The following is a 13,410-nucleotide window of genomic DNA, read 5'->3' as shown; positions in this document are numbered from 1 at the left end:
CAGTGTTTTAGTGTCCTTAATACTTAAAATTTGGCATTATATTACAGGAGTAGTACTTTCTCAGCATTGTCAGCTGAAATATGGTGATATCAAGCACGTGATCATTGATTGTGCACAAATTTTGAAGTTCCAGAAATGACACTGAAGTAAGCATTGAGCTGTTCGGCCTTCTAAGAGCTGAGGCTAAAGCCAGAGGTGAATAATAGATCTTGAGCAAATATCTCTATTTTCATCTGTAATTTAGCCACTTAAAAAATCCAGAGAGAAACTGAAAATAAAATATGTGTAAGTTAACTTTTATAAAAAGTAGTATTCCTGTTTTCTAACTATAAGTAAAATCCAATTAACACTTAACTACTCTATATTGTTTCATTTACTGAAAAAAAAATTAAGTTAAATACGATTTGAAAAGCGAGAGTTTGGGCTGGAAATCAGAAATCCTTTGAATATGTAGCTGTATCTTGTTAACACAATTTGTACATTGCAAATAACTTCTGTGTAATTTAAAGTGTAAAAACTAAATCATAATAATGTTCTAGGAGAACTATTATAGTTAAGTTTGTTTTTTAAAAAAAGCCAACGTATCCATTTATAAAACAAGGAATTTTTATGTTTTTAAACACGTTTTTAAGGTGTATACATTGGGATATAAATTATCCTGGCATTTAGCTTAATTTGCTTTATAAAAATTCAGGCTTAAATTTCTACTTACTCTAGATGTGGCCTTTATCTCAGCAGTGCCATGTAAGTGACTGGATTGGTTTCTCCTAATAAAAGCTGCTTAAGCAACAGCTGGTAGCGGTCATTTAAAAAAAAAAAAAATAAAGACCACTTTTTAAATGACCAGTTTCTTTCTGAGATGAAAGCATAGAGTTTTCTTTAATTAGAGTAGAAACAGATATAGAAATTTCCTTAGTTGCATTTTTCATTATAATAAAAGTTGATCTGTAGCAAGTAATTTAACCTGGAGTGAGTATAGGGAAAAATATTACCTACTAGATTAAGGTATAACCATTCTAGGTGTCATTGGATTGAGAACAGTAAATGTGTAGGCTTCTACAGAATAAAATATTTTTCCTATATCTCTTATGATTTTTGCTTTGGGTTTTTTTGTTACTGCTGCTGCTGTTTTACATTACTTTCACATATGTAATTTTGTCATTCATCTTGAGAACTTTATAAAAGGGAAATTTTGCTGTGTAGAGACAATTTTATTTTCAGAACACAGAACTTCTAAATTTTTTTGTTAACTTCTAGAAAGCAAGAAATGTATAGATGTATTGTTTTAAACCTCCAATATTCTCAATATTAATGAATCGTGATTTGTTCTTTTGAAAAAATAATTCTATTGTTAGTGAAATTTATAACCTGAGGCTTAAATTGAAGGGATAATCTGGGTGTGAAACATAATATGTATGTTTTGTGTAAAGAAGGCTTTAAAAATAATGGATTTGAATTTAACTTTAAATGCATGTAAATATTATATCCTAAACACTGGGTTTAGAATAAAAGTTCTCCGTTTTCCTGATCAATCAGCAAAAGATACTAAATAATAAGGAACTGAAAAGGAAGTCCTGACATGTACCTCTACAGTTGGATATATAAAGTTTTTAACCAATATTCATCCTTTTGATAGCTCTATTTAAGAAGTTTCCTTTCCAGTGTTATAATAGAGCCAAACCTTGCTTAATTTAAACTTGAAGCTCTACTATACTGTTACATCATTTCTAATTATTAGTTTTCATATTCTTTTTTTGAAATGCAGATTTGCCATTGAGTCAAAGGTAGTTTTCTTCAGTCTTTATTATCCTCAAGTGGTTTTTGGCCAATTTGTAATTAGAACTTTTTGTCAGTTTTATTTGCTTGTTTATACTGTTTCAACTATGTACCACTCATTTGACTGTAGATATGGTTTTTAATGTAAGCCTGTAAATAGCAATATTGCATCATTATACTATGAATAATATTCATATCCTATACTAATATAGAGACTATTTTGCATTGTGTCTTTTGACAGTTTCATCATTAAGTTCTACTTATTGATAAGCTTAGTAATCTTATAACATTGTCTATAATGGTTTTAGTTATAAGATAAACGTGTTATAACCTTAACAAATATATTTTTAGTAATTGATCAACATCAGTTGAGTTACTGGAATTCTCAGCATACTTTTCTGGACCTATAATCTAGTCTATACCAATGTTTTAAACATTAAACTTAAAACTCAGGGGGGAAAAGTTTCCTCAACTTGAGATCTTCTCTCCAGATCTCCATTCTTTGGAGTTTCCATGAGTGTGACCTGAAGAACTTGGAACCGTTGAAATTCAAATGTAGGTAGGTAAGTGTTCACACCAGCGCATGCGTTGATTGCCTTATATCTCTTTGTATATGCATCTGTATTGCACCCCCTCAGTGCCTTTCTTCCTCTTCCTCCCATAGATCATGTAGGGCCTGTGTCATTTTGATACTATGTAATTTTGTAAATCTGTATTTTGGTCAGTATTTGTCTGTGATGTGTGTCAGGATCAGTTAAAAAAGAGAATCTGCAGACATTTATGACATTGTGCTGTCTAAAGACTGTCTTTCACACATAAGTGTTCGCTATGTATGGGCCTGGGTTGCATTTTTGTGAATTGCTGTGTTTGTTGAGCTCTGGTAACATTCCCCTGGAGTTGGTGGCATTTATTGAGGGACGCTAAAGTCTTAGTCTTGCAGTTGTTTTACTTACCCTCTCTACTGTGTTTGGAGAACAAGAACTATTTCTAGTTCCAAGAATATCTTCCTGCTGTCTTTCATTTAAAAGTCACACTCCTGATATTCATGATACCATGAGTGTCAGCTATTTTCCTTTAAAGGACATTCACAAGCTTTCTTTGGGCAGTAAATTTTTAAAAAGATGATCAAATAAATCATTTATTTCCATTGATAAGAATCAATTTATTCTACACAAACAGGAACCCTACTAAATCCAAAACCACCACCACCACCACCACCAGCTACTGAATGGTAACATACTAAATTGTAACTGAAATAGGTTAACAGACTCAATCTGGAATATTCTTCCAGGCTTGAGTTCCTACTCAGATAAGCAAAATGAAATGTTCAGGTGCTTTATTAATGTAATTTCTCTCAAAATATTTGAGAACCAAAATCTGATTCCTACCATGTTCTTAATTTTTATTTCTTTTTTTCCTGTTAATCACTTCTGCTAAGCACATCGTTGAACTTAATGTTTTCCATGTTTTCTCCTCCCCTCCATCTTTAAGAAGAATTAGGTAATCCTTTGGCAGTAGTTCTGAAAGAAACTTCTGGTCACAGGACCCTTTTACATGCCTAAAAGTTATTGAAGACCTCAAAGAACTTTTTTTATGTATATGGGTTTTATCAATACATACTGAATTAGAAATTAAAATGGAGAAAAGTCTTAAGGTTATTTAATATTATATTTTAAAATAAAACCCATTATATGTTAACATAAATGACATTTTTATGAAAAAATTTCCAAAAATAATTGCTGCAAAAAAATGGCATTTTATTTTACTGTGATTATATGATGGATATAGAAGAATATAAGAATGTAACAGCTACTAGTACAATTTGGTGCAACTGGCTGGGTTCATGCTAAAGTACCAGCAGTTTTACTTACCATTGTTTTTGTATCATCAGTGCAAATATCAACATGATGAAAAAGACAAATAAAATCTTGGTGTCTTTATGAAGATAGTTTTGACTTTATGATCCTCTGAAAGGGTTTCAGGGACACCACTTTGAGAACCATATTCTAGTATACCTCTTTGTCCATAAAATAAAAGTTTGAGTAAAGGTTTGGTTTTTTTTTTCCCCCTTTGGGCTTTCATCATACAAGGAGAATGACTTGCTTGCAGTCAATGTGAACAAATTTCAGAGCTATTTGAGTATGATTTTTGTTTTAGTTAGCATCACAGAAGTGGATGTAAAAGAAAGCACCCAATTGGTCCAAAATGAGTCTGTCCAATTGGATGATATTTTTCTTTTGTGTGTGGTATGTATGTTGTATGTGAGTATATAATTAATTTGGCTCCTGGATAGTTATAAAACACATTTTCACAAAGTAACATGATTTTCATGAATTATTGCAATTCACACTATATGCCATTTGGCTATGCTACTTTTTTCTCCTGATAAGCCACAATTTCAAATATTACACTTCAGTGAGTGTAATATTCAATAAGTATAATAAGCTCTGTATCATTACTTAATTTTTTTGCCCCACTTCTCCCTGGAACCAAAATTTATAACGTTCTAAAAACTGTCCAAGAAAGCAGTAGATATGCCAAGCTAGAGAACATGAAGAGTATTATCTTGTAAGGGATAGTCTTCTGTTGAGTTATCTCCTTCATAAAATTTGTTACTCCTCTGATGTCCCTACTGTTGGATTTTTATAATTTGTACCAACAGAACTGAGGGGGTGTGTGATGCTTACATATTTGCAGACATATAGTGGAGTTTGACTCTCATTCAATGCATGCGCTAGTGCTCACGCTTACGTACCTGAAATTTGATGATTCAACAGCTCTGCAGTATTTGACAAAGTAATCAAAATGAATAAATAAATAAATAAATATACTGCTAAAGAACCAGAATCTGCAGAGGCGATCCACTAGTAAAGAACTCTGTCTACTGGTAAGTAATCAAATGATTTCTAACTTGGAAAGCTCCTTGGTGCATGATTATTATAAATACTGTAACCACAATTAAAGTATTCTGCCAATATAACATATAGATATAACACTATCTACCCTATAAGTATTTTGCCTATAAGATATGTGTTGTAAATCAATAGCTTAATTGTGTATTCAGAAAAAGAAATTTAACACCAAAAGTATAAAAACAGCATTTAGTTGAATATATTCTTTTATTTGTATCTCCTCTTATAATAGACTTCGTAATTCCATTGCAAAATTTGAAATTGTTTTAGACTATTTGAACTCTACCTTCCCTTTTTCTCAGCTTTATTTTCTATTCTCATTTTCTAATAGTCCCCTTTCTAGTATAGATGGGCCCCCACAACCAAACCAGTTAATTATTTGTAATGACCCAGCCATCAGTTTTCAGGGACAATAAGAATCCATTGACTTTCTCCTCATACCTCACTCTGAAAGCAGAAAGAATTAACAATAAAGACCACCAGGAGTATGTGAGACACCTCACCCCTGCCTATGTTCTTTTTTGATCATTACCCATCTACTTTCTTATCTACAGGTAAAGAATGCTGAAGAGTAAAAAAAGACATTAGCTGGCCAACCTTGTCAAGGATTTGAGCTATAAGGGAACATGTGTTTTATAAGAAACAGAGTTTTACCTTTAGATCCCAAATAGGTAACTTCAAAGAATTTGGGGAAAATTATTAGCTTAAAAATGGCATATGATTTTAAAGAGAGAAAAAAATTGAAAGCATTCTTATGTCTTTGGACAAACCAGTTATTGATAGTAATAGTGTATCTCATAAGCATATGAATGTTTATATGTCTTTCTTCTTAGCGTATTCTAAGAGGCAGTACTTTTGATTTTTATTTTGGTTCATTTACTTTCAGCTTTGCGACAGGTTTTCTATTATCATTGCCCATAAAGAACTCTTGTGGAAATCCAAGGCATGTTTAATATTTTAAAATGAATTAGTTGCTTAGAAAATGAAGGCAAATGATGACAAGGCATGTTTACCTCATTCTCTTCATCTCTCAAGCCAAATTTTCCTCTTCCTGAGATGATCTTTCACTATAATTAAATAAAACTTTAAGAAGAAAAATATTGTAGGTAACCCATCATTTCCTTGTTAAAACCACATTCCTTCCTAGCAGTCATCAAAGAGCACTCTGCTGGCAAATGCTCAGAACCAATCATTTTTGTGTATTTATTATATACATTCAGTTTTTATAATGAAGTAACTTTTTTAAAGGATTCTAAGATTTTTGTCTTCTTTCTTGGGCTTTATTAACTTGCTACTTTCCTTACTCTTTTCATGTATTTTGTGATTTCCTATGATGCAAATATTACTTTGTCTAACTTTTTACTCCCTAAACCTATGGTAATGTTTAATTATTTAACTTCTTAAAAGCCTGATTTTTAAAGGTATAAGACCATGTTTGTTAAAAAAAGACTAGTGATTTGATATATTCTTTGTTTTCATATTTTCAATTCTAATTTTCTTTTGGTCATTGAAAAGATTCAAAACTCAACTCTTCTGAACTAATGTGTTTAAAATGTTTAAGACAATCCTATGAATGGACTTCATTTTCCTTTACTGTAATTCAAATAGCATTGAATTTACAATAGGGAGAATAAGAGGTGTTTTCTTCTTACTAATGTTCATTTGACATGTGAACATTTTATTTATTCATTTATCTTTTTACAGATTCCCTTCAAGCTCAGCTTATCAATATGGGTGTTATTCCTACCCTAGTGAAATTACTGGGCATCCACTGCCAAAATGCAGCTCTTACTGAAATGTGTCTTGTTGCATTTGGTAATTTAGCAGAACTCGGTAAGTCTTAGTCATGAACCACAAATGTAATTAACTTGTTAATGCACTTATAATAAATTTTTCTTTATATGTTTAGCTTATACTCTTTTTATAAGCATTTGAGATATTTGCCTCAATATTTGAAAAAGTAAATCCAATTAGATCTTATGATTATATTGTTTATAATTGCAGCTACTTTGCTTCCCTAATTATTTTATGTATTAAGGTTCAACATTTACATTACACATTACTAAATAGAAATAAGACATTATAATTTATTACATTTTATATAAACTGTTTATCAGGTAAAGAGGAATCTTGCAGACTACGGTTCTTCCTCATTTCACAAAACAAAAAAAGAGTTAGAGGGGATTTTTTTATAAGATTATATTTGTAACAGCATTAGGAAACAAAATGTGAGTAATCCTTGAAAATCAGAAGGCAGACAGAACAAGGCCAATGCTGGAAACACATTCTAGTCATAACATAGAAGAGGACTGATAGCCTCAGCACACCCATCTCTTTTTGTGTTTTATTTTTCCTCTATATTACAAATTACCCTTTCTTTCTCCCTCTCTTTTTTGTCTCCCTCCTTGTCTCCCCTCCCTTCCTTCTCTCCTTCCTTCCTATGACTCTGGACAGAAAGTTACAACTCGCTGGTCTGGATCCACCCCACAACCATGTTCATGATAAATTCTTTATTATGGGCATAATGAGTTGAAATGGTGTTTTATCATAGCTTTCAGTATAATAGTTGTAACAAGCAAATACATAGATTCTGATAATTATCCCCATATTATAAATAAACAAAAGCAGCATGAAGACTCTAATCTTGGTTTTTCTAACTGAAAGCTCATGTCTCTACATCTTACTAATTAAAAAAATCTTGATTTCAAAATTGTACTTTTGTCTTCAAGCTAAGAGAGTAAGAATTATTTATCAGTGATATTTAGTAAAAGTCACTCTTATTGTGTCATATTCTGGTATTTGTATTACTTATCTTCTCTCTTCCTCTGTTGTTTCTTCTTTTTTATGCTAGCCTGATTAACACATTTTTTCTATCATTCAGGTGAAACCAAGAATAAAAGAATATTTAGTGTTTCAGTTATTATTTTCCATTATTAAAATGGAAAGTAGGAGTTTGTGTTCAGTATATAGTTGGTAGAAATTAAACAAATCATATTATAATCCCATACTGATAATGTCAGTCTTTGTAACAGAAACATGATTGGTTTAAATCTCTCTTTACTCGCCTTCAGTTTTATCAAACTTATAAGAATGTAGGTCATTTACTTTTGCATTTTAGTATGAGTAGTTTCTAGGACTTCACTGTCTTATACAGTAGCTACCAGCACTGAAATATGAATAGTCTGAACAATGGGTTTTGTAGACTTAGTATGAGAAAAAAATAAAGTAAAATAGTTTACCAATATTTTTTAATGTTGCTTGCATGCTGAAATAATTTGAATATACTGGGTGGAATAAAATATATTAAAATTTCACTGTTTAAATTTTTTTTACTAATACATATATGGTTCCATTTTGGGCTCCCATTATATTTCTGTTGGACAGTGATGCTCTAGAAATAAACTCTGCAACAAAGTCTTCCTTCACCCTGTATAGGCTGCTTCCTTTTTGAAGTTTTAGGAGAATACATAGAAGAAAACAAAGACTGATGAAATTTATCTCACCTAACCTCTTGAAAGGCCAGTACCAAGCAATCCTTGGGTAGGCTGTGCTGGGTAGGAGCTTATATAATTGCAATTGATTGCTGAGGATCACTTCATTTTTTTTAATGGTTATGTGTCTAAATCTTATAAATGCTTGAACTTTTGAGGAACTGTGCAGAACTGCTGCTGAATCTCACGGGAAGAGAGTTAAGTTGTTGGTTCACTATATCCCAGTAAACTGTCATTGTCCAATTCTCAAATGAGAATCAGGGAGAAAAGATTAGTCATCATTATCTCTTCTGGTTAAATGAATACAATAAGAGCTATGGTAATAGAGGGTGGGCTTTGAGAGAGTTTGGTCATAGGAATCTTGCATTTTATAATAAAAGAAGGTCCTGGATCTGTATTAAACCTCCCTCATCTTTATAGTCACCCTATGAAGTAAATAGGGCCTAATCCTTACAGTTAATCCAACCCAGTAATTTATTTGGTAATATGAATTTAGGATCATGCTTATATAGTAGGGGGGGCTCTTTCTGGCAGGGAAATTTGTGGAAGGAAATTAGCATATTTAATTTATTTAAATTACATAAATAACTTACGCATTTGAACCCTTATATCATTCATTATGTAAATATTGATATAGCTCTTGCTGTGTTTAAAACATTATAATATAAATATAAAATATTAACACTTCTCCAGAAGTGTCCCACAGAAACCCAGATTTTAAACTACCCACCTTAGGTCAATAGTTTTCACACTTTTTGGACTGTGGCCCACAATAAGAAATATACCTTATATCACCACCTAACTGCATAAACATCTGACACTAAACAATAGTTATTATCTTAACCATATTTAGTGCACTCTGATAGTTTATATTCTATTTTTAAAAATACTGGCCACAATCCTAAATTGATTACATAACTTATTAGTGGATCTCTATCTGGCGTTTGAAAAATATAGTCTTATAAGGGAATCTCCGTTATATGTGAATCATTTGAAAAGCAGTTTTACTATGATTTGTAATTATATGCTAATTTACTTGCAAATTATTTTAAAAACATCCATTTCCCCCACTAAACTATAAGCTCCTTGAAGGCAGAGACAAGGTATATTTTTTCAACCACCACATAGTACACAGAATAGTGCCTAGTACAAAGCAGGTGTTCAAAATAAATGTACTGAATAACTAAATGAACACATCAATGAATATGAGAGTTAGATTCTTCTCTCTAGCCTCCAGTAAATTTCTGTGTTAATATCAAGTAAGATATATTATCAATAAAAGAGAAAGAAGAAACACAAATTTTATTAATAGGGTGACTTAATACGATTTTGATTTGCTTTTTATTACTCTGCTTTTGGTGGATACAACAGATCCATGCAAACTAATCTAGGAGGTTAGTTTGAAAATATTTTCTCCCATTCTGAAGATATGTTGTCCAAATCATACTTAATGCTGTCTTTTTACTCAGCGGCAGGATAAGTTCAGATTTTGTTACTTTCTGCGTTCTTTCCTGTGCTGGCAACAGGGCCTAGGTTATGTAGCAGCAGTGGTTTCGTTACAGTTTAATAAGGGTTTAGAAGAATAAACTATGGGTTGGAAGGTAAGGAATGCTGATGATATTATCTTAAAGAAGAATAAAAGCATGTAACTAGATGAATGATGATGTCTATATACTTCACCTATAATTTTATGTTTCTGAAATTCATTTCATTTGGGGAATTCTCTGAAGCTGAGGACCAACCAGCAGTTATCAGGAGATAAATCATCCCTATTTAAATCAAACTAGCCTCCTTTTAGGGTGAGATGTACTGACCTTTGGAAAATATGGTCTCTGAGGCTTTAGGTAACTTACTGGAAAAGACACTTTACCCTTCCTTTTTATCATCTTGGATTGGATTTTCATCATTTTGACATAGATCTGTTAGAATTCTTATAGAGAAACTTCTCCTGGAAAATTAATATGACACCTAATGCAACCAAAGAAATTGAGAGAATTGGAGAGAAATGGAATGCCTACTAGTTGTATTTTGCAGGACGATTGGTGGACCTCAGTGATTCATTGGATATGGAAGTTGAGTGAGAACAAATGAGCAGTGACTCCTGGATTTCTGCCTGTGCAGACAGACAGAGGGAATGTTCATTCACTGAGTTAAGGAAGCCTGAAGGAAAAACAGCTTTTAGGCTATATCAAAAGTCTCTTTTAGGCATTGAGTTTAGGATGCTAGAGAGAGATTCAAGTAGAGATGATGCCAAATGGCCTGTTAAATAAAGAGCCTGGAGTCTAGAAGAGCACTAGTGCTATGCTTATATAAATGTGTCAACACAGAGATGCTGTTTGATGCCGTGGAAGAGAGTCAGATTGCAGAGGGTGAGAGTGAGGACTGAGAAGGTAAGAAATCAAAGGACCAGGTACCAAGGAACTGGAATTTATAGAGGTCTGGTGGAAAAGCAGGAACAATCATAGGAGATTGCAGAGTGTAGAAGTGGGCCAAAACTAGTTTAAAGTGCGTTTAAGAGTGCATGTGAGTTGAGAAAGTAGAGGCCAGTGTACATAAACAGTGTTATCGAGAAACTTACTTGTAATGTGAAAGAGATTGAATAGTAGTTGAAGAAGAAAGAAGTGGAGAAAAGGAAGAGTGATTTTAATATTTTTTATATGAAATACATTTAAGTCTTGATTGATAGGCTATAGAGTAAGGTTGTAGGTGCTCAGGAGGCAAGGGGTGGGGATGAGACCCCAGTGCTCATGCAGAACTGGCCTGTAATCATGGGCGTGTCAGGACCAGTGCAAAAACACCAATTTAATGATACTAAAGACAAGTCTCCTTTAATTCAGCCATGTAAAATACAATATGTTACAAGTAATTTTTCTTTGACTAAAAGCCTTGAAACTAAATTAATGACTAATTTTATTGTTGCTATGGTTACCTATATGTTATGCTAGTGAGGATTTTTTTATAGCCTCAAATATAATTGGATCAGAACATTTTTTCTAAAGCCTTGGACATTTTTCCTTTTCAAGGGCATTAAAAATGGATTCGATTGTTCCTGTATTTGAAGAATGTCTGTATTTGTCAGTAATGATACAAAATGACCAAGTATTGAAAGCAGTAGAGAACAGTTTTGGGGTTTAATTTTGTTTGCTTACTCTAAATTTTCTTTTATTTTACAGAGTCAAGTAAAGAACAGTTTGCCAGTACAAACATTGCTGAAGAGCTGGTAAAACTCTTCAAGAAACAAATAGAGCATGATAAAAGAGAAATGATTTTTGAAGTTCTTGCTCCATTGGCAGAAAACGGTGAGAAAATAAATTCACATTTTAGGTTTTGATCATATTTAATTGCCAGCTATTTAACTTAAAACTCTTTCTTTGTCTAATGTGATAAGTTTTATTTTGGAGATATCTAACTTCAGCTACATCTACTTTATAACTATATCTCCATTGGCCAAAGCTGCTTTCCAAGTTCCTCTGGTTTTAAAAGCTTAGCAAGGTGCTTCTGTAGCTAACACATTCTTATGCCATTCTGGAAAAGGCAGGTTTGTAAGGCAAAGGGGATAAAAGTTAGAGTCTTGGGGCTGTCAACAGTGAGAATACTGGTAAACTATTCTCTTTTGGGGGCAAAAAATCTTAAAGTGAGAATGAGTCAGAATAAAAAAAATTCCATATAAATAATTTTCCAAATATAATGTCTCCTACATAATCGAAGAGGCCCAGACACATAGGGAGACAAGGCACACTATAAGCAAGAATAGGCAATAGCAGAAAATCTCCAGATACTGGAATTATTAGACATTGACTCAAAACAGGTATGCTTATTATATTTAAAGTGTTAAAACAAGCTTAAAATTTTAAGAAAGAAATTAAAAACCAGAAAAAAGCAACATAACAGCTTTAAAAAAAAACCACACAAGTGGAAATCCCTGGATTGAAAAATACAGCCAAAATTAAGGATCTACTGGCAGATTTGATACATATAGTTGAATTAGAAAATCAGTGAACTGGAAGATTGGAAAGAAATCCAGAATGAATTATAAAGAAAAAAAAATCAATTGACATAAAAGAGAATAAGAGGTATAAAGGATAAAGTTAGAAGCTCTCATATACATTTTTTTGAAGTCCCAGATGGAGAGTAGAGGTTAGGAAGGTACAGAGAAGAAATTTGGTAAAGAATTTACCAGAGATTATGAAAGATGTCAAAGATTCAAGAAGCTGAATGAACTCAAAACCTGATAAAAGGAAATCTGCATCTACATGCATTGTACTGAAAATGTAGAAAATCTATGACAAATGTAGAAAACCTATGACAAAATCTTAAAAGTATCCAGAAAATAACAAATTACCTTCAAAGGAGCAACAATTTGACTGACAGCTAACTTCTCCACAGCAACAGTGAAAGCCAGATGTTATAAAGGTTGTTTGTCAGATAAATGATGTAAATGCAGGGGAGACTAAAGATTAAAAAAACTAGTAAATACGTAGGTGAATCTCATGAACATTGAATGTATAAAGTAAAAATAAGTTGTGAGGTGTAACATATGATGCAAATGAGCACATAAATCAGAAGAGAAGTAACAGGAGTTAGAGTCCTAAGACCCTTGTATTATCTTGAAGACGGTACACTCTGGTTATTCAATTATTTCAACTTTTAAGGTGACTACTAAAATAATTTTTTAAAATAATGTATAACTGCCAAACAGAAGGATTTATGGAAAGTTTTTTGGTTTTCTTTAATGCTTTAACAATCTACAATAAGACAAGAGAGGAAAGAAAAAGGAACATGGGAGACAAATAGAGCATTAAAAATGTTGATTTAAGTCATAGTATTTCAGTAATTAAATGTGTGTGGCCTAACTGCTTTAATTAAAAGACCGTTTGTTAGCTGGGTTTTGTAAACCAACCACACTTTTTAAAATAAGGAACACTTATTAAAATATAAGGGGATTTAAAGGATTGAGAATCGGATGGAGAAACTATACCATTCAAACCTAAAGAAGGCTGCAGTAGTTATATAAATATAAAATAGACTAAGATGATGGCTAGAGATACAGTATTACTTGCTATAGTAATAATAGGTATAATTCATCTCGAAGATACAATTATACATTACCCCAAAACGTGGGGCAAAATTTTCAGAACCATGAGGAGAATAGACAAATCCACAGGTATCATGGGAGATTTTAATACCTCTTTGAGTAATTTATAGGACAAGCAGTTAAAGAAAATAAGGAT

The 13,410-nt window shown here is 32.3% G+C and overlaps 1 protein-coding gene across 5 annotated transcripts in view; it reads left to right on the top strand.

The window, feature by feature from the left end:
- The window catches only part of RAP1GDS1 (Rap1 GTPase-GDP dissociation stimulator 1), a 132,361-nt gene that overhangs the window by 96,066 nt on the left and 22,885 nt on the right, over positions 1–13,410 (top strand). For all 5 annotated transcript variants that reach the window (XM_012763622.3, XM_012763619.3, XM_012763621.3 and 2 more), the window contains 2 exons: positions 6,393–6,521; positions 11,353–11,478. In XM_012763622.3, the coding sequence (XP_012619076.1) occupies positions 6,393–6,521; positions 11,353–11,478 (255 nt within the window). The remainder of the gene's footprint in view (positions 1–6,392; positions 6,522–11,352; positions 11,479–13,410) is intronic.

Source organism: Microcebus murinus, chromosome 29 (genome assembly GCF_040939455.1).
Source record: "Microcebus murinus isolate Inina chromosome 29, M.murinus_Inina_mat1.0, whole genome shotgun sequence".
In the NCBI taxonomy this organism is placed as follows: domain Eukaryota; kingdom Metazoa; phylum Chordata; class Mammalia; order Primates; family Cheirogaleidae; genus Microcebus; species Microcebus murinus.
The sequence above is the reverse complement of the archived record's forward strand: the minus strand, read 5'-3'. Positions and strand labels throughout refer to the sequence as shown.